Source organism: Mus musculus, chromosome X (genome assembly GCF_000001635.26).
Source record: "Mus musculus strain C57BL/6J chromosome X, GRCm38.p6 C57BL/6J".
NCBI lineage: Eukaryota > Metazoa > Chordata > Mammalia > Rodentia > Muridae > Mus > Mus musculus.
In genome coordinates, this window is record NC_000086.7 from 104075514 (window position 1) to 104097662 (window position 22149).

Sequence of the window (22149 nt, forward strand, 5' to 3'; positions counted from 1 at the left end):
CTCATGTATTAAAGACTTGTTTGGGCTTTCGAGAAGTCACTGGGTCATGAGATTTCATGGGTGGATGAATCCATTGGTGAGTTCTCCCCATGATATTATTGGGAGGTTGTAGAAACTAGGAGGTAGAGCTTATTTGGAGGAAGTAGGTTATCAGGTGTGTGTATCCAAGAAGGATAAATTTTATCTTCAGGTAATTCTGTATCTCTGTTTCTTGGCTGCTATGTGATGAGAAACATTGTTCTGCCATACCCTCTTCATAAAGATGTTCTGGAAAAAAAAAAGAACAAAACAACAACAAAAGAAGCCGAAACAAACCGCACCAACAATAGGAGCAAGTGACCATGGACTGAAACTTCTGGAACCTTGGTTTCAGTCTCTCATGACACATGTTGAAGAGAAAAAAAAACCAATATAATGTATTTGAAATAGAGACTGCCTCATCATCTTTTGATGCTAAACTAATCTCTGAACGAATAGTGAAGAGTTTAATTCTACAATATTTTTACTTAGCAAGTTAAATTTTCTGCGATTTTACAAAATTTCTAGGTATAAAATCCAGCTGAAACTCACTATATTAAGACAACAATGAAATAGCACAGGTAAAATACCATTTAAAGCTTAACTGAAGTAGTGACAACAGACTTACAAAGGTACAAGTATTTAAAGTAACCAGATGGGCACTAGGTCAGAGGTGAAGAGTTGCTGACATGGGTTACTAGGTGGATGGCAAGACTAATTCACTTCGATAAGGCACACTCAGATGGTAAAAAGATTATAAAATAATCTTGAATAATTCGGTCTGAGGATGTTTCAGAATGTTCAAGGAGATGGCCGGTCTATAACTAGAAATGTATATGCAGGAACTTTGGGAGACATTTGTGAAAAATCAAAGGGTAGTCGGAGTGATGAAGATGGATCTGTTCAGGTGAGGGGAGGGGCATTCATTCATAAACATTTTTCAGCTTCTTTGAATAATGATATTCAAAACAAAGGAAGTGGCTATTGGCTTTTGTGTGCCACAATGACTTGTGGTTAGCCAGAGCTCTAGGCTCTGATGAGCAGTTCAAATGTCTGAGGACATAAAAGACTATTTTTTTTTTAGACACAGCAAGTATCAACATACTGGGGATACTGTAGTGGGACAGAAGCTGGGAAGTCCTGATTAAAACAATTAGGGACCATGGCTGAACATTAAATAGGATAATGTGGAAACTGTAGGGAATTATGGAAAATCTGACATTCTTAGGTACCAGGCAAATCAGAATTTATTACTTTCAACAAACAGCTTTTACACTTTGAGAGGAATGTTTCTCTGCAGACTCCATCTGTACCACAAATGAAGAATATTATTCATTTTCACATTACTTGAAGAAGGAATAAACTAGAGAATAATTCCCAAATTTGAGGGGCACACAAAATTTTAGCCCAGTGTTTCTCAAATGTTTCCATGTATACAAATCACTTAGGGATCTTGTTGAAATCCATATTCTGATTCAGAATTGGCACAGAGCCTGGCATTCAGCATTCCTAACAAGTTCCCAAATGATGGTAATGTTGGTATTACTCCAAGTGTTAGTGTGTTTCAGATCTATGGCAACTTGACATTGATTTGTGCATTTGTTCTTCAACAGGATACCGACTTCTGGTAATTCATTTCTTTTCCTCTATGCTGTTTTGAAAGGTAGCTTTAAACCTTGATCTAAATACAAATACACCTGGGCTTTTATATTGCCTATTTTTCAATTTACATTTTCAGAAATCCATATTTTTTTATAACATTCTGAGATGGATTGTAAGAAAAACTGCTCTCACTAGAGACAGTTTGAGAAACACTGCTCTAGACATGACGAACTGTTTATTTAAGATATAAATTCAATTAGAAATGTTTTTAATTCTGTTACATATGATTCTAAAGCAGTATTTTAAACTTTTCTTTTATTTATTCCATAAACAATAACAAAACTCAGCTAGGTAACATTATGACAGTTTCACCATACATTCAGTCACAAATATTTAAAACTTTTTTCAACAAGAACAACAAAACCAGAGGTGTTACAAGAATAATTTACAAGAAATTCTATAAAACAGCAAGAAGCTCACAAATGTTCATTTTCTTTGCACAAGATCACTACACTCTTTCACAACATATTTTTTGTTACAAAATTCCCAACAAAAGTGTTTTTTCTTTGTATTGTGGTTTCTAAAACCAGAAACTTTGAAGTAAATATCCTTTTATTAGCACATAGTGGTGCAGAAAAAAGGAAAACTCTCACATACAGACACTTCACAGCACTTTTCTAAGAAAAATATACACTTACAAAATATGTTACAAATTGGCACACTTAAAAATATACAAGATTTTGTAGGCGTCTTAAGAGTGATCCTTAAGCTTTATACTTCAATTGACTCTACAGATTATTTATAAAGCTTAATTCTAAAAGAAAAAGGCAAATAATTTCCTAACTTTAAAGTTGCAGTGTCATGTGTCAAACAGAAACAGGTTACATTCATAAAAAGGGTCTCTAAATGCTTTTACTTTAAATTTTCTTAAATGCTTAAGGGGCTTGGCGAAGAAGAAAAATGGGGATAATCATTTTCTTTAGCACCATAAAGCATTTCACTTACTGAAGAGGTGCATTCAGTTCTATGGAAACTAAAGTCTAGTAAGTACATTCAAAACTCTGTAGGCAGCAAACTCCAGTCAGTGCTACAGCTATCCCAGTGGAGACTCTGAAGCTCTCCACCTCCCTGGGAGTGAAAAACAAAAAGGCCCCTTTTAGTTTTCATTCAAGCCTTTTTCTTTTGTGCTGTAAAACTAGGCATCTCTCAAAGAGGCAGAATGATTTCAGTATCTCCTTCCTCCCTCCCTCCCTCCCTCCCTCCCTTCCTTCCTTGATTCTTTCATTTGTTCATTCATTCATTTCTTCCTTCCTTCCTCATCCTCCTTCTTTCTTTTATATTTTTATTTTTCAGACTGGGTCTCACACTATAGACCAGACTGGTCTGGAACTCCCAACAATCCTGCCTAGGGTTCCAGGCATGAGCCTCCATGCCTGGTTACCTTTCTTCATTTTCAGTGGGCCCAGAGAACCCTGAGCTTGTTGGATACACAGACATCCTTTTCATATTGTATGGGTGAGTGTTTCTTTAGTGTATTTAGTATTGATTTACCCAAACACTGATTTTTAAAAGCCTCATTCATTCCTTAAAACTTTCCACTAAGCCACTCTCTTATAGTGTCTTTCCCCAGTGTTTTAGCATTTAGCTATGATTCTCAAACCAAGAGTACACCTCAAGTATCATATAGCTGCAATGGGATCTCTGCATCATGACTGTAGCTACTGTTTAATGTTGAGTGAAAACTGTGTCTTAAAGGGTAGCCTGCATAGTCACCAAAATAACTCCATGCTGGCTGAGGACTCTTAAGCTGATGGTAGTAGTGTTTCCCAAACTAAACATCTCAACTAATTTCTGTCCTTAACTCGGGTCTTTGAGAAATCTCTATAAAATCCCTGGCCTACATTATGTTGACAAGATCTCTGTTTGTCATGAAAATGTTTGATTTTGGTACTAAGCCTTCTAAACATAATATTGGCTTAGAGAATTTTATGATTAAAAAACAAAACTTGCATTAGTTTTATTTTACAAAAGGAGATATTTCTGTTATGACTGGCAGCATTAAAAGCCCTAAATGAAAATGAATAATTTGACAACCTTTCAGTCAAACAGGAGAAAACAAACATTTCTAGTTCTAGCAACAGCTAGGACTAGCTAGTGTTCCATTTACCTCTTCAGCATAGAAACTCAACTCTAACTCTCCTCATTTCTCAGAACTGTTCTGAGTGCATCTATAAATTGTAGATCTCCAAAACACTAGTTCAGTTTGGTAAGAGCAAGGCAAAGAGGTCCTTGGATATGCTTTTCTCCTTTACGCAGTAAACACTATTTCAAAGCCACTAAAATGGAAATTCACTAGAACTGCAAGACCTCACGTGAAATAACACAGGATGGGAGTTGATTACAGCATTTGAAGCATCCTTTATGCTTCTCTCTTACACACACACATACCCTCCTTTGTGTTCCCTACCCCCCAACGATTCTTCCCAGCAAAGAAAAGAGTCAGAGAAGGTGAAAATTTTTGTCACAAAAGCCCACCTAGCACCAAGGACTTCAGAGAGATGGCTAAAGAAGTGATGAATGAAGTAGTGCAGAAAGTTTGAAAAGATATAGGAAAAGATAAGGCCTTAACATATAATTGCACAGAGCAGCAAGAAGTCAGTAGGGAAAGCTGTGAGGGAGCAGCATATGTGAAGCAGCTGAGATCTGAGACACTGGAGAGGCATAGAGGATGGCCACAGGTTCAAGCTATTTACTCTAGTCCCAACACAACCCTCAATGTCTTGAAGACCCTTGGCTGGGGCCATTGTATCTGCACTCTGCTCCATGTAGTACAGCACCTGACCACAATAAGAGATTGGACCTGTTATCACACACCTTCAAGAGAAAGCAGTTTCAGTCTTTTCTCAATGCTATGTGTGCATGTGCTCGTGCATTTGTATTTTGAGTGAATAAGACAGGGAAGGTAGTCCTCTAAACTTCCAAAAGAAAGCCTCTAGCTGTAGTTCTTAAACTTTGACAGTTTGGGATATTGAATAGAATACTACACAAGAAGAAAAATTCTAAGACTGATAAAAGTCAAGAAAGAAGAACAAGGGAGGATATAATTTCCAGGAAAGTAAAGATTAAATGAGACTCCAATGAGGAGGCATTAATAGGATGCAGCTTCTCAGAAAGGAGAGGTTAGAAGGGGGTAGTCAGAAATTTCAGATCAAGGAAAATCCAGGGTTTTTGAGTTGAAGAAATCAGTGATAGGGCAAAACACTATTTTCATACATTGGTCCTCACTCCACTAAGGCAGCTGGTTGAATAAGAGATCTCCAGTAAGTTTGGCCTACTATGTTGTGACAGAAAGGAAAATAATTCTGAGAGCAGAGGCAGGACCAACAGAATGCAAAGTGCTCAACAATGTAGAGCATAGTGTACAATAACATCTCTGCCTTGGTCTATTGCACACTCCTCAAATTCACTTTCTTGTTATGTTTCAATACAAAATGACTGGTTACAAGTCACTAGTTTATATGTTAAGAACATACAATGCATGGCAGGCCGATAAAAAGGTGCTTTAAAATGGCAGTTCTCTTTGGAGAAAGATATGAACCATGCCCTAAAATTGGCCCCTAGTGGGCTCCATAGGAGCAACTGAAAGAGTATCCACTCCAAAGGACTGATGATCAAGTTCTGACAATGAAACTGTTAGAAACAGTTTCAAGCTATCCTACCCCAGTCTTACCCCATTCTCCAAAGCTGAACATCATGATACTTTAAAAAAATCTGGGACAACTGCTCCCATATTTACTTTTATAAAAACACATTATACTCATAGAACATTTTCTTTATTTCTTCTTTAATTTCCACTTTTTGGTTACATAGAAAGCACTCCATTCCTAAAACCAAGCAAGATGAGTTTGAGGTCTGGAGTCTTGGGGATCACAATACAGGCTGAGGTGATGATTCTAAGCAAAAGGTCAGCTGCAAAACAAGACAAAAACCAAAACTGAACAAAGACCAGTTCCTAGGAAGTAGCCATCACATTTAATACAAACAGCTAGCTATTAGAGTACCAAGAAACAAAAGAAAGTGTTCTAGTTTGATTATTTTCTCTTTTGGATGGTCATTGTAGGGCAAGAGACTTGTTTCAGTTGGTGCCTTCCCACTAAATCATTTTCCAGGGCTCATTGAACACAGTGTCAAAGCCTAGGAATGTGCCTGAACTCTCCTCACAGATTTCTCCTCACCCACTCATCCCCACAGACAAAAGAGACTGATGCTGAGAACACACACAATCTAGATCATGGGCTTGTTCATTTTCCTACCTAGCTGTAAGTAGTAGAGTAAGCTGGTGAAAGGAATCATGGGCTGGGAAATGTGTATGTTTATATACATGATAGGCTCCCTTCCATTTCTCTCTGACTACTTGAAAACATTGCTTCTCTGTTTGTGAATATATTTAGGTGTCAATGACTAGGTAGGTTGCTCATATTTTATTCAAAAATGTCTTTTGAAACATCTTCCCTGTTTTATTAAGTCCCCTTCTCCCACCCCCTTATCCTCCTCCCTCCCACCCCAGCCTCTATATTCACAAGTTAATAGGTTAGTAACAATATTAGTAAGAATAGTAACAACAACAACAACCAACAACATTAATAATATTAGTCCCCTATATTGGTATAGCACTTTATGATCTACAAAGCGCTTTCACATCCATTATCTCATCTGTGCCACAATGCATCAGTCATTAGGCACATAGGCCTTAACTGTGCAAGGAAAAGAGATCAAATGGTATAAGTCAAGTGGTGAAGAAAGGGGAAGAAAAGGCTAGTAGTGAGGAATGTGGGAACTGTGAAGTTTCTAAGTAGTGAAAGGGAGGGTTGAACCAAAAATATGAATTTAAAAGGTAATTAAAAATTGAGATTTATGTTTAGTGTGTGATATCAAAAGAGTAGTCATCCTCAGACTATATGTAGATGGCCTAAATTAGTTATTTCCACATATTGTTCAGCTTTACCTGGTGGTATATGTATTTAATCATAGGAAGAAAAATTCTGTCAATCTGAGATGTCATTTTAAAAAATGACATTGGCATTGCAAGATCAACATTTAAAGAACACTAAAGCCATGTTGTGAGTGCACTTTTGACATAACTGGAATAAAACATTTAGGAAACTACTTAAATAAAAGCAATCTATGTATTTTATTTATTATTAGTGTCAATTTTATAGTTATTTTATAATTTATCCCAGGCTATTATAAAATATATAAAACTGAGATATAAAGTATCAGCAATATAACTTTGCACTTTAAATTCTTTTCTGCTACAGATTTTGCTTTGGAAAACCAACTTTCAAAGCAGCTGTTTGATTTCCTTGTGCAAGGTTCTGTAAATGTGTATACTCTGTCCCTGATGGACTTAGCTGTTGTGACCTAAGCTTTTCCAACATTTTAATCCTTAGATGATGGAACAAACACATCTTTATTGTGCCTTGTTTAACTGTTCATATTTCCACACAGGATAGTAGAGTTTAAAACATTAAAAGAATGTATGGATGTATATGTATATATATATTTAATAATCATGAATGAGTTTTAAACTGTGGGGTGAATCTGTGAGATGAAGTAAGAAAATTTGGCACAATTCAAACATTATCCTTTGTTTTGGTAAACTGTATAACACAACATATTTTCCACTGTGATCTATAGGTGCTATCCACAAAAGTGGGGGTGGTTAATAGCAAGAATCACTGGAATGTTTCTAGTAAATTAACAGGGACAAGTCCCCCAAATACTCACAACCAAATGTTGATATAGAAGTAAAACTATATACAATACAGTTACTTATTTGTAGTTTGGCACAAAGTTTTCCATTTTTTTCCTTGTGGGCAAACAGTGCATAAACTACTCGTGCAACTGTATGACTTTTAAAGTCTTTTACACAGAACATCAGATTAAAGTTTGATTTCAAAGACTTATTCCCACGATTTAAAATTCTTTTCTTGTAAGCACTTACAGGTCAACATACATACCACAAAGCTTATTTTGAAAGAAAGAAAACACAAACATCAAATGTCTTTCTGGAAAATGTGAGTCTCTTCTTCAAACACAGGTAAAACCCCAAATGCTGTTTCTGCTTTTAGGAGATTGTAGTTGGAATCCCTGCAGAAAAATCAAAGAATTTATGCCATCTTAGTAAGTTTTAGTGTATGTCCCACGAAGGGATCATACCCTGTAAATATATTAACACCATACTAGATGTTGTATGATGCAGAAAGGTAGAGAAAGCACTCCTAATTGTCATGTGCTGACAACTAATGCTCTTTTGTTTAAATGATCTTGGCTTTTTGTCTACATGACTTTTTGAATATGTTGTCCAGAATCTGTCTTTATTGCAAAGCCCTTCCATTCCAAAAATCATTCAAGAGCATGTTTTAGTTCTATTTCCTTAATAAGCAAAAATTAACGCTGAATAGAAGAAAAATGTAGCCTTTGTTAGAACTTATCCCTAGCTAAGCCACAATAAAATTGCCCAATATTTTGGGTGGCTTAAAGGTACAGGGATTTCCATGCATTTTTTTCTTTTCTTTTTAATTTGAAAAAAAGAGGAGAATGGGAAAGAGTCTCTCATGCAAAACTTCGCTTTCAAGAGGGAAAAATAGGAACTCTGGGCTCAGCAGGTAGTAGGAAAGCCAAGGGCGCATCTCATCTGAGCCATTTTGGTGCAGTATTACCTCAGTTTTTCAAAAGAAGTTGTTCCAGCCTCATCCTTGTGGGCCTGTTCTCGTTCCACGCGCTTTCCCTTATATTTCTCATCTCGCAGGCCCTTGGAGCTGGATTTGTGACGATATAATTTTTTGTGTGTTGGTCCATTATTGCCTAAAGTGTTCACATTACTGTACTTTTTATCAAAGAAGGCAGATCGAGAGTCCTCACTGGAACCAGGCATATCTGCATGACCAGGCTCACCAATTGCCGCTTTCCCGTTGCTTTTGCTCACAGCTTTGACTGACCTGTGATTCTTAGTAGCTCCTGAAGACCCATTAGTAACCTTTTTCTTAGATTCTTGTGGTGTTCCAGCCAGTATTTTGAGGGTTTTTAATTTTAGGCTATTGGAATCAGGGGAGTAGAATGTGTTGGACTCCCCTTGGTGCTCCATGGGTTCCCAAAGGGGCTCCATGGAGGCCATCATGAATCTTTGCACATCTGCCATACCAGAGGCAATATTGGATAAGATATAGGAAGGCTCTTGAAACTCTCGTTGGTCATCATCCAGAAGGTTGTTGGTATTAGTGACTACACTCATGTCATTCCAGCCTGGCCTGCTTTCCTTTCCCAAAGCCCAATCTCCAGAAAGTCCCTTCTGACTTGGTATCTTCATAGAGGCAACAGGACCACCATGCTGAATACATTCAGTCAGTGTCTTTGCATTGGAGGATGTACTATTGGGTTGGCCCCCACTATGGCCAATCCCAATTTGCATTTTCTCTCCATTGACAGCAGCCACATATTTCCCTTTCTTTGTTGATTTAGGAACCTGGCGGGAGGTTTTGCTAGGTGGCTTTTCAACCCCTTTGTTGCTTGCTTTTGGCGATTTTTTCCTGGAATTTTTCTGAGAAGAACTTTGGCTTACAGCCCCACTCTTGCCAGGTGAAGTTTTCTTTCTTGATTTTGACACTTTGCTGTTGGTATTAATTTGCCCAGCTGGCTCATCAAATGTTGACAGGCAAGGGCTTTTTTGGAGCAGGCCAACAGAGTCCTCATCATTGAACATATGGAACTGAAACTGATGGCTATTTAATGTAAAGCCATCATCTGCTTGGGCCTGTTGTGAAAGGGTATTACAGTCCCACTTGATTTTTTCCACGGTGCTCAACGATCCTGGGACACCTTCTTGGAATCCTTTCATTGTTCCTAGTGTTTTGATACTCTCACATCTGGTACTCTGAGGAGAAAGACTGGGGGTGTCTGGGGGAGACATTTCTAAGAGAGAAGAGTGTCGGAACTTGTCAGGAGTGAAGTTGGAGATGTCAAGGAGGTCAGTGGACTCCTTTAGTGGTGCTATTTCATCAATGCTCTGTTGGATCACCAGTTTGGGGCTGCAGTGGGCCAGAAAGTCATCATTGATTTCATCATCACCATCCTTTTCACAGGATTTCAAGCTTAAGGAACAATAATTGCTTGAACTAACAGTAAGGGAAGTCATCGAATCAAAGCTAAAGAGCCGGCCATCATCATCTGTACTGAGTGGGCCCTGCTGGAACGGAAAGCAGATCTCTCCATTATTAAAGTGACACAATTGATACAAGTCTTCAGGTGGGAGATGTGAGTCCTGCAAAGAGGCATACAGAACCTTGTTGCAACCACTGGCATCACTATTGAGGCATACAGGACTGTATGTTATAGCTGTGAGGTTATTCTCCATGGAGACAACTTGGGAAGCTTCAAATTCACTAGATTGGTTTGTGGCTATCTCCCTTGAGACTTCAGTCATGAATTCCTGGGAGCCAGATGTATCCTTGTCGGGCCACAAACTTCCAAAGTTGCTTGCTTCCATTTTGAAGTTCTGAGATGATTGTTGCAGCTGAGAATCAGAAGATGAAGACAGCACACAGTCTTGAGCAGACTGGAGAGGTACAAATGCTTTTTCCGTTTGAGTGAGGCTGCCTTCATTTTGCTCTGCAGAATGGTTGGTGAAGTATGAGATACTAGTATTATTTGATAAGTCAGAAGCATCTAACAGTGTTTGCAGATACCCTCCAGGAATAACAGGTATATTAGTGGCAACATTAGCAGATGATAGAGGCATTTCAGAAGAGCAGGTGGTTGGTAGGAAAGTGGAATTCTTAACTTTTGTCTCGTGAAATTCAGACATATGGGAACTGTTTGAGGTTCCAGGAGTGACTTCATTTTTTAAATTAGCCTTGGAGGATGTGTCTTCTGAGACAGGGCTCATTTGAACAACTGGTTTGTTTTCTTGTCCAGCTTTGATTTTTTTGGATTTTAACCTAGCTTCACTTTTAAATTTAATTTTGTTAAGCACTTTCCTCTCTGGGCCCTTGAACTCTGTATCTTGAGCTTTGACTTTAACCGAGTCGGAGACTATGAGGCCACGTAAATGTGATCCATTGGCACAGCTTGGGTCAGTAAGAAGTGCTGATTTTGGTGTCCCTTTTACACCGTCTTCTTTGCGATTACAAGCTTGTTTCTGATCACTGCAGAATGAAACCTGCTTACTACTTGCTGAAGTTTCCACAGATTGGATCCTTTGAATCCTGTGTCTGTTGCCAAGCTTAGATTTTCGTTTACGAGCAGGAGGCAGGAATGACACCTCAAAGCTACCTGGTTCAAAGCTTTGCTTTTGGCATAAGGGTGTTTTGACTGAGTCTGTGTTGCTGTTTTTCTGCTTTTTCTTCTTTTGCCAGAATCCTTTCAAAGGTGATAGCTTGGCATACTTACTGAGCTGATTCTCACTCAGATTTACTGTTGTTTCACTGGCATCTACTTTACTTAGCTTCACCAACATGTTCTTCTCACCTTTAAAACGATTGATAATGATATATTTAATAATAACAGGGGGCTCTTTACGTGTTACTTTTCTTCTCTTTTTGGGACACCATTCATCATCATCTTCTTCTTTGGAACCACCTGGAGGCCATTCCTTTCTCTCATTTACTTTTTCCCCCTCTAGCGAGTCAACATCATATAGATAATCTTCGCTGTATCTGACTTTTCTCTTGGCTCGCAGTCCGTAGTTCTGCTGGGAGGATGAACTTCCAGAATTAGTGTCCCGAGCCATATAGCGGCTACAGTCTTTGATCTCCCCCATGGCATCATATGAGACCTCAATGAAGGAACTGTCATCACTGAAATTCCCTGATGTCTCCAGGGAATTAGTAAGTTGGTCAGCCTTTAGGTTCTTAAATTGCTCTACCTCAAGACCACCACATGGTTTATTGTTTAATGCAGGCTTTTCTCCATTATCTTTTTCATCTTTTGTCTCTATGCTTTTGTCTTCATGTACTTCCTCTTTGCCTTTCTTCTTGTCCAAGTTTTTATCTTCTTCTCCCCAGATGATGCTCACATCAGGGACCTTGAATTGAGAAAGATCACTGCTCTGCTTGAGGATTCCACTCTTAGATTCCCGCTTGGGACACGTAGTAAAGACACTGGGGAAAAAATTGAATTGGGCATCTTCCTGCATCAGAAGAGTGGTCTTGTCTCGAACATTGTCCTGAAAGGACTCATATCGAATTTTGAGGGAGCAGACATCACTGCCCAGGGTTGACTCATCATCATCGAACATATAGTTCTCCACATCTTCTTCAGAGAAAAGGTTAACAGACAGTTCATTCTTGGAACAGAGGTCAAGTAGCTCAATCTTACTCTCACTAATAAAAGTCTCAAAGTAACCCCAATCCTGATTGGAATTTGCCAGCAAAGCTTCTTCCGTGTTGCACTTATCTAATAGTAATGCCTCATAATAACTTTTCTGAGTTGGATCTTCCAAGTCGATGTCAGGTTTCTCAGATTCTCGTCTATCTCCTGCCCTTGACTTATGCAGGGGGAAGCCTAACAGCTGGTCTGAAAGCAGCTGCTCTCCATACTTAATGTTTTCCCCAGCATTAATGCATTGAATCCCTATGTCAGAGACTGCACATGTTTCATAATCTCGATTTAGATCACTGACTTTCAGACTGATCCCTGGTTCAGGATCTACTGCTTCTTTTGATTCCATGAAGCAACCTAAGCAAGTCCTGCTTGGCTGCATGAGGCAGTCTCCGTTCAGAGCTGACATGCCTGCAGGTTCCATTATGGCAAATGGAGCTTTCTCACACTCGTTGGGCAGTGACCATGTGTTCAGGCCTTTTGCAACTCCAGATGTGAGGGAGATGGCATTCACAGAAGCACTATTAGCAGAATGATCGGGTGCTTCAATCAGGGCCAAAGGAGATGGAGGGCTCTGCATACACGGCTTCTTAGATGGCGGAGGAAGAAGGCCCCTGGGAAACATCGGGGACTCTTTTTGTATCACTGGTATAGGCTGGATTGGAGTAGTAGCTTCTAGAGCTACGAATGACTTCATTGCCACTTCCTGGTCCTCTGAGTCTAGAAAAAAGGGGTAAAAAGGCAGGAATAAAGTTAAGGCTCTTAGATGAGACTCAAATCTCTTTCCCTTGATTAGTTTCTGATATGTGAACATCATATAATAAACTAAGCTTCTGTTTCTTAGCTTTATGAATTACCACCTAAACATTATAAAAACAATTCTAATTTCATACCGAAACATTCATATATGTGAAAAATAATCATTTTTTTCAGCCCAGGAAAAGGTAGAGTCCCCATCAGAAGTCAGGAAAGAACTGGACTGATCAGTCGATTGGAAAGTCAAAGCTTTCAGAGGGGAAGATGCACAGGGGGCTATTCATGATTTATGCTTTAAGACACGTGCCCATACTTGAAAAGTTAAGTTAGAGAAGTTCATAGTGAAACTATAAAAGTCTCACATCAGAACATACTTATAATTTACTAGTAATTTTGACAAGTTTTTTTTTAACAAATGAATCTGAGAAATTTATCTGAGATCTTACAGAGATCCTTCTAGTTGAGTTAAAGATCTGGTAGAAAAAAGTTTAGATTTACATCAACTTCAGATACATTTTGGATTCAACCTATCTCAGGTTTCTATACTCAAAATCCACATTAATAAGAAAAGACTACCAGAAAAGAGAATGTATATCATCATTAAACTTTCTTACCATTGTTTTTGACCCCATTAATCAGATTGTTGTCTCCATTGGCTGAGGCAGCAATAACTTTATCTTGTTGGTTATCCATGAATGTAGCCTCTTACTGTTTCATTCCAATTTCAAATGTTGTCCAACCTGCACATTTGAAATATACAGTGTCAGTCATTCAGTTTGTCTTATTTTGTATTTTACATGTTATTTCAGCTATAGGGTTTATAAAATGCTCCCTGGGATCTGTTTTCTAGACTGGCTTCATTACTTCTGTTTTTATTAAATAGCTTACACCTACTATGCAAGGTACATATTTCCTATTAACAACCATATTATTCAAAGTTGCCCAATTAGGAAAGATGCAAAGTAAAGTCTAGGATAATTTTAAGTTATTTCTGAAATTGAAAGAGGTAGAAGATACCTTAATTTCTTGACTTATATATATGACTTCAATAGAATTTTGACAACCATTTCTCTTAAAACACATCAAGATTTTAAAAATGTGAGCATAAGTAAGATCTAGATTTTATGAAAAGAAGCTTGTAGTTTTTCCCCACTTACTTAGATATTAGGTATATTGAACAACTGGCAGTTAACATGTAGAAGAATGCGAATTGATCCATTCCTATCTCCTTGTACTAAGGTCAAATCTAAGTGGATCAAGGAACTCCACACAAAACCAGAGACAGTGAAACTTATAGAGGAGAAAGTGGAGAAAAGCCTCGAAGATATAGGCACAGAGGAAAAATTCCTGAAAAGAACAGCAATGGCTTGTGCTGTAAGATCGAGAATCGACAAATGGAACCTCATAAAATTACAAAGCTTCTGTAAGGCAAAAGACACCTGTCAATAAGACAAAAAGGCCACCAACAGATTGGGAAAGGATCTTTACCTACCCTAAATCAGGGGACTAATATCCAATTTATATAAAGAACTCAAGAAGGTGGACTCCAGAAAATCAAATAACCCCATTAAAAAATGGGGTTCACAGCTAAACAAAGAATTCTCACCTGAGGAATACCAAATGACTGAGAAGCACCTGAAAAAAATGTTCAGCATCCTTAATCATCAGGGAAATGCAAATCAAAACAATCCTGAGATTCCACCTCATACCAGTCATAATGGCTAACATCAAAAATTCAGGTGACAGCAGATGCTGGCGAGGATGTGGAGAAAGAAGAACACTCCTCCATTGTTGGTGGGATTCCAAGCTTATACAACCACTCTGGAAATCAGTCTGGCGGTTCCTCAGAAAATTGGATTTAGTACTACCGGAGGATCCTGCAATACCTCTCCTGGGCATATATCCATAAGATGTTCCAACCGGTAAGAAGGACACGTGCTCCACTATGTTCATAGCAGCCTTATTTATAATAGCCAGAAGCTGGAAAGAACCCAGAAGTCCCTCAACAGAGGAATGGATACAGAAAATGTCGTACATTTACACAATGGAGTACTACTCAGCTATTAAAAAAGAATTAATTTATGAAATTCCTAGGCAAATGGATGGACCTGGAGGACATCATCCTGAGTGAGGTAACCCAGTCACAAAAGAACTCACGTGATATGTACTCACTGATAAGTGGATATTAGCCCAGAAACTTAGAATACCCAAGATACAAGATACAATTTGCAAAACACATGAAACTCAAGAAGAACGAAGACCAAAGTGTTTGCCTCTTTTAGAATTGCCCCTTCTTAGAATTGGGAACAAAACACCCATGGAAGGAGTTACAGAGATAAAGTTTGGAGCTGAGATGAAAGGATGGACAATCTAGAGACTGCCATATCTGGGGATCCATCCCATAATCAGCCTCCAAATGCTGACTGACACCATTGCACACACTAGCAAGATTTTGCTGAAAGGACCCTGATATAGCTGTCTCTTGTGAGAGTATGCCGGGGCCTAGCAAACACAAAAGTGGATGCTTACAGTCAGCTATTGGATGGATCACAGGGCCCTCAATGGAGGAACTAGAGAAAGTACCCAAGGAGCTAAAGGGATCTGCAACCCTATAGGTGGAACAACAATATGAACTAACCAGTAACCCCCGGAGCTCGTGTCTCTAGCTGCATATGTATCAGAAGATGGCCTAGTCGGCCATCATTGGAGAGGCCCATTGGTCGTGCAAACTTTATATGCCTCAGTACAGGGGAACGCCAGGGCCAAGAGGTGGGAGTGGTTGGGTAGGGGAGTGGGGGGTATGGGGGACTTTTGGGATAGTACTGGAAATGTAAATGAAGAAAATACCTAATAAAAAAATTTTAAAAAAGAAAATGATAGATGGATGAGTCCATTTGCGATAAAGGTGACTACTATGTGCCACCATGACATCTAGAAATCCCTATTAATTTTAACTAACTTCTATCCCTAACCACTATTCCCAGTCAAGTTTTTATCCTACACACTAAGGCCATGTGCATCTCACCTGACATCTCAGTATTCAGGAGGCAAAGGTTAAATGCAAGGTCAGTCTGGTCTACATAGTAAGACCCTGACACGAAAGCAAAGCAAAATAAAATGGCCTTCACCACTTCTCTGGAACAACCATTTTATGAGACACCGGGCATACCCATTACTTTCAACCTCACAGGCCTGGAGAGGCTCTTTGAAGAGGATCCTAATGAAAAATGATGGTGCTTACAGTTTGTCCTAGCTCAACATGTGAGCCTTCCAACTTGATCACTTCCTTTCTCCTCTAGTCTTATCTGCACCATCTTTGTGACATTAAAGAGACTTCCAAGTAGACTACATTTGTAAGAACAGAAATCAATATGAAAGTAGATTAAAAAAAATTAACTGCCTATGTTATAGGGTTATACAAAGGGTAGAAAGTAAAATATTTACTAAGATCTGAATGAGATAAAGAAAGAACAGAAGAACTTATGGGAACTTATAAGAAGTAGTTTTCATTTCTAGATATTTATACTGTATGTAGCTCAACTTTACTGGGACATCCTAGAGTTTTATTTTCAGAACTATTATTTTCTCTCAGGTTCAGAAAATGATAGAGGAGTTCTATCATGATTTGTCAGATGGTAGATCCACTCATACAAGTAGTATAATAGCACATTAAAACAAACCAACCTATATACATCTATTGGTATGTACAAGTTGGTGTGCCCTGGAAGGACCTCATCATTGAGTGTGGTACTTCATGAGAATGAGTTTATATAAGATATAATCAGAGAGACTTTGTTGCCAGGCAGCACTGAGGTAGATTTAAAGCCTGAGTTTGATAGCTTTGGGTAAATTTTTAAAAACTTTTTCCATATGGTTTCTAATCTCTTTTTTAAATACTGATATTTCCTGTTAATAACATTTTAAAAGCTATTAAATTATTTTTAGAAATATAGTTACTGAACTGTATTTCTTGAAAGATCTTGGAAGATAATTTAATCCCAAATTCCCCACTTTACAGACAGTAAACAAGTTCCAAAAGGAGAAAGTATTTGCCAATACCAAAAAGTATGTTGGTTTTATTTACACTATACTATATGTGTATTAGTTTCTAGTCTAGAAGTATCCTCAGCTGCATCAAGTTTTGTTAGGTGAGATAAATTACAAATAAAAGAACCACTAATCATACTTCTAATTTCTTGTTTTTCTTTATTGGCAGAAATGTTGTTACAAATCCAAGAGCCATCCTTGTTTATCTCAAGATGAAATAAAGAGGGGTGGGAGAAAAAAGTTCTCATTCACCTGGGACAAAGGTTCTGCTAAATCCAGCTTTCAGATTTTAGAGTTCTGTGTTGTACAATAAAGCAGATTAGTTCCTATTACACACACACACACACACACACACACACACACACACACACACAGAGAGAGAGAGAGAGAGAGAGAGAGTTGTATATCCTGAAGTAAAAGCACACACCACAAACACACACACACACACACACAGAGAGAGAGAGAGAGAGAGAGAGATGTATATCCTGAAGTAAAAGCACAATATGTTTTTCCCAGTGTGAAATCAGGTTACTATACAGAGAACCAAAAGTTGGAAGATGACTGGACCTAGGGATTCATTTAATCTCAAAGTGCTAAAATGAATTCAACTATTTAGTAAGACCAAGTTAAAACAGCGTTGGAAAAATTTTGGAGTGAGAAGAAGGACTAGAGACAACATTACAAATGAAAAATATTAAGAGTTTTCAGTGATTGTTGGAACACAGTTCAAAAATGAAGTAGTGTGAGATTTCTGAGTGCTTGGGAGAGAGTCTTGTGACCTCAGTTTCTTTAAACACAGGGAAGAATAGTGAGGGACTAGGCTTGTAGGTCACTTATTAATGAGAAAAATAGTTTCTGAGAAAGCAAGGACAATCACATTCTTCCTGGTTTTCTTACATTCTTTTATTATCCACTTATCTATCAATAGAGCCAAGTATTATAATGACTTTTTTTTTTAAAACTGTAACATCCATCTACTTTTTTGGAACATCTAAATTTTACCTTTTGACACTGTGGCTAGTAGTCAGCAGTAAATTTAAATTTAAATACGATTAGATTAAAAGCAGCTCATCAACCATTCTAGTCATATTTCAGATGTTCAGTAATGACACGTGGCTAGTGTAGCCAAGACAGACCATTTCCATTATCATACAGATGCAAGCAGGTCAGCACTGCTGTTCTTACTTGCTAATCACCTAGTCGTTTTCTCTGTTTGTGCAGGCTTGCATGATTTTTATTATTTTGTTGGTCTCAATGAACCAAGCAAAACTTTCCTCTCGTAAACCACTCAGCTGCTCACGCTTATTCCTAATCTCTGTCACAGGTAACCCTACCAATGTGCTAAATGTGCATGTCCACATACCCATTTAAAGGAGTGCTGTTAGATGTTCATGCTTTGAGTTCACATGTGAATGGAATCATGTTATAGATCTCACCATTTAAGGGTTTTTCCTCCTCAAGCTAAGGTCTCACTATTCATTGCTGACCAGGGTGGCCTCAAAGTTGCAGTGGTTCTTCTACAAGTGCTGCATTACAGGACTGCACCACCATGCTAGGCCTCATTATTTTCATTGTTATATAACACATTTGTAAGATTTTTTCACACTTCTATGCAAATATTACATGCTTTAAATTTTTATCTGCTACAGAATGCTCTATGGTATATACTTACCAGAGTTTGTACTTCTACTTTCATTTTGATAGATACTCAGAATACACAGCCTAGCATTGTATGGAAATTCTTTATTTCACACACACACACACACACACAAAGACTTTAAGAGACTCATAAGTGAAAGCATTTGGCTATGTGATCTCACTTTTAACTGAAGGTATTCTAACCTGCCCTGCCCTTTATTATTTTAATTTACTGGTGTTAATTATTGATTGTTGCTATCATTGTCAATTTTGTTTGTCTCAAATGGGGTTTATTTCCCAATCTTAATTTCAAATAATGGGTTTCCATTGTTCTTTGGCTCTGATTCTCTGGACTCAGATTATGAGCTTATGAAGTATCTCATATCTTTTGTTTATTTTAGACTTTTTTTATGTCTTGTTTCCTTGGTCTTGCTGCCATTCAGCATTCACTCTGAAAGGTAGCTTACAAGCTAAGGTTTTTATGGAACAGCAGGGGTTAGGGACCTAATGGAGGCAGGGTTACTACACTGACAGCCAGAGATGTCCAAAGCATAATGGGAAGTTTCATGTTGTCTGTTAACTTGATACACTAGGGAAATAACCTTTTAATCCAGTGCAGCATATTTTATTTATTGTAGCATTATCCAGTTCAAAGATGTTATGAAAAACATCTCCAGAGAGATTTAAGATTTCAAAAACATCCCGAGTTTGAACTTAATTCAACCACTCTGGAAGGCTAAAACAGTGGAAGATGACCTTTTAGGTCCTTCATATTCCAGGTACTGTTAGGCCAGATAATGTCATGCCAAATTAGAATGTTTATCTCTTGAGGGAGGGAGGATGGGTAGGAAGAAGGTGTTGATGGCAAGTGTTTAAACTAAAATAATTTGTCAGTGCTAATGATCTAACATTAAAAATACGAACAATCTCTAAAAAATATATCAGAAACTAGGACAGGAGTAGTGAAGCATGCCTTCTATCACTCAGGAGAAAGAGGCAGACGGATCACTGTGAGTTCAAGATCAGCCTCATCAATATAGAAAGTTCCATGCAGATCAGGGTTACATAGTAAGATTCTGTCACAAACAAACAAACAAACAAAAACAAATAAATATACAGAAATATAAATAAGTAATTGAACAAGGAACACAGGTTATCATTAAGTTGGCAGAAAGGAAAAGAATATATGTTCCGATTAGCTTTGATGAGCAATGCAGGCAAACTAGAAATTATTAAGAAGGAAAAGTCTAGAACATTCAAAATAGTAGTTTAGGGGAGTAAATTCAAGAAATGTGATTTTTGTCTTTAAATATATCTATCACAAAGGTTGACTTTGTTAGACCACAAAAGGAACTAACTTGAGGGAGAAAGATTAGCTCATAATACTAAGAGAAAAATATAAAGATAAAATGAACGCTAAGGGAGAGGCATAAGGAGAAAGTAAGCTTTCTGTCACTAGCTGGGCAACAATTTGACAACATTAAAGAACAGATTTAAGTAATGGATGGATAAAACAGACTGGTGGGCTTTATGTGACATCAAGAGAATCAGTTGCACAAATCTAAAATAAATTTGGCCAACTTCTAAGAAGATATACAAAAAACCCACAGCAAATCCAATCAAATTAGTTCCTACTCAAGTTGTTCAGCCATGAATGAGAAAGGGAATAACAGAAGCCATTTGCATACTGTGCCATATTTGGGTTACATTATTATAAAGGACAGGGAGATTCTGTCAAAGACAAGAAACTGTGGGCAGTGGAGGAGTGTGGTAGGTTGCAAACTTCTTAAACACCCAATCCATAGATAGTTCTTCTCTCCCCTTGGCTGAAGTCATGGAGATTTTTCAATTAAAATATGTGTAAATTGGCCAAGGTAGATGAGCATTCTCTGCCTTTGGTATCTCGGTCCTATATTTTCTCCATCTTAAAAAAGGCATGCTTTGGGCTGGAGAGATGGCTCAGTGGTTAAGAGCACTGACTGCTCCTCCAGAGGTCCTGAGTTCAATTCCCAGCAACCACATGGTGACTTACAACCATCTGTAATGGGATCCAGTGCCCTCTTCTGGTGTGTCTGAAGACAGCTACAGTGTACTTATATATATATAATAAATCAATCATTTTTAAAAAGGCATGCTTTTTCAAAAATGAACGGCCACAATATTCCAAGTTTCTGCACTGTCTAAAAGCCAAATGAAATGATACTTCATTCCACTTGGCTGTATATTATTGCCTGCGGCACTCTACAATTTCCCTTCTAACCTAGGCTAGATTACAATCAAGCCTTGTGGAAAGCAAACAACATGCAGCCAACCTGCCACAGCACTAATTAAGTGCAAACACACCATGAAAATTAAAATGAAAATCAAATGCCAACTCTATGAAAAGAAACTAAGAGCTTCTTCAGATATGAAAAAAAATAAAGGCAGAAAGAAAAATAGAACCTTCTTTTAGGCTTAGCTATGTATCTTCAATCTTGTAAGCTTCTATCATCTGCCACATCTGCACATGCTATACTTCTAGCACAGTTTATGTTTCAACACATTTATAATCAAGATGTCTTAACAGTGATTTCACAAATTTTATTTGGTGGCACATGACTTTTAGGTTTCCTAGACAAAAATATACTTTGCCCTACCTATCCAGAAAATTATGTCCACAAGTTTCAGATCTTAATAGGACTAGAGGCACTTCATGGCCCATGGAATGGCTCCAACATAAAGGATACTTAATTAGAATTGACTGGTTTTAAATTCTTGATTTCACAACCCTATTAAGTCTGGGCTGTAGAATCAAAGATCCCAAATCAACCTTAGGGGGCTATGGTCCAACAACAGCTACTTGTTACTGTTATACATCCCTTTAGTGGTGCTAAGCATAGAACTTAGTAAATCCATGTAGTTTCTTTCTCCTCCTGACCCAACAAGTTCATAAAGCTAGTGATACATGATATAAAAATACTTAAGTAGTATTTTTTATATATAGGTAGAAGCAAGAGTATGGAGAAAAAGGAATTAGTCTTGAATTAAATCAACAAGTTGGTTTCTGAGTCTTAGCACAGGTGAATGGGTTATATATACAATGAATTCTCTTTTACCTCTGTACATATTTGTGTATGGAGAGAGAGGGAGAGAGGGAGAGAGGGAGAGAGAGAGAGAGGGAGAGAGAGAGAGGGAGAGAGAGAGAGAGAGAGAGGGAGAGGGAGAAGAGAGAGAGAGAGGGAGAGGGAGAGAGAGAGAGAGAGGGAGAGAGAGAGAGGGAGAGGGAGAGAGAGAGAGGGGGGGGAGAGAGGGAGAGAGGGAGAGAGAGAGGGAGAGGGAGAGGGAGAGGGAGAGAGGGAGAGAGAGAGAGAATGCACATGTGCACATGCACACGCATGTATATGCGCACACATATGTGCATATGTATGGGCATGCACGTGAGACAACTTCTATTTGGACATCAGAGGACAACATTGGACAAGGGTCTTCAGTTTTTACTTTGTTTGATACAGAGTCTCATTTGCTTCTGTGCACAACAAGCTAGGTGGCCTGAAAGCTTCCAGGAATTTTCTTGTCTCTGCTTCCCTGTGAGAACACTGGGGATACAACCTGCCTATTGCTGAGCAGCAGTAAGGGAAGGGAAGCTGTGGATTGTAGAGGGACATGGTTTAGGATACACTGAAAACCTTTGCCCTCTCAGTAGTGAAGCTTCTTCATGGTTGAAGCCTTAAT

General features: G+C 38.3%; 1 protein-coding gene across 5 annotated transcripts in view; it reads right to left on the minus strand.

Moving 5' to 3' along the window:
- Window positions 1-1247: 1247 nt before the first annotated feature.
- Nexmif (neurite extension and migration factor) overlaps window positions 1248-22149 on the minus strand; it is a 125023-nt gene continuing 104121 nt past the window's right edge. For 3 of the 5 annotated variants that reach the window (XM_030251340.1, XM_006528031.4, XM_030251339.1), the window contains 3 exons: window positions 13368-13493; window positions 8343-12717; window positions 1248-7770 (listed from right to left, as the gene is read on the minus strand). In XM_030251340.1, coding sequence (XP_030107200.1) covers window positions 7677-7770; window positions 8343-12717; window positions 13368-13446 — 4548 coding nt within the window. In that variant the 5' untranslated portion in view covers window positions 13447-13493 and the 3' untranslated portion in view covers window positions 1248-7676. The remainder of the gene's footprint in view (window positions 7771-8342; window positions 12718-13367; window positions 13494-22149) is intronic. The other 2 variants (XM_006528034.4, NM_001077354.3) reach the window with 2 other exon arrangements.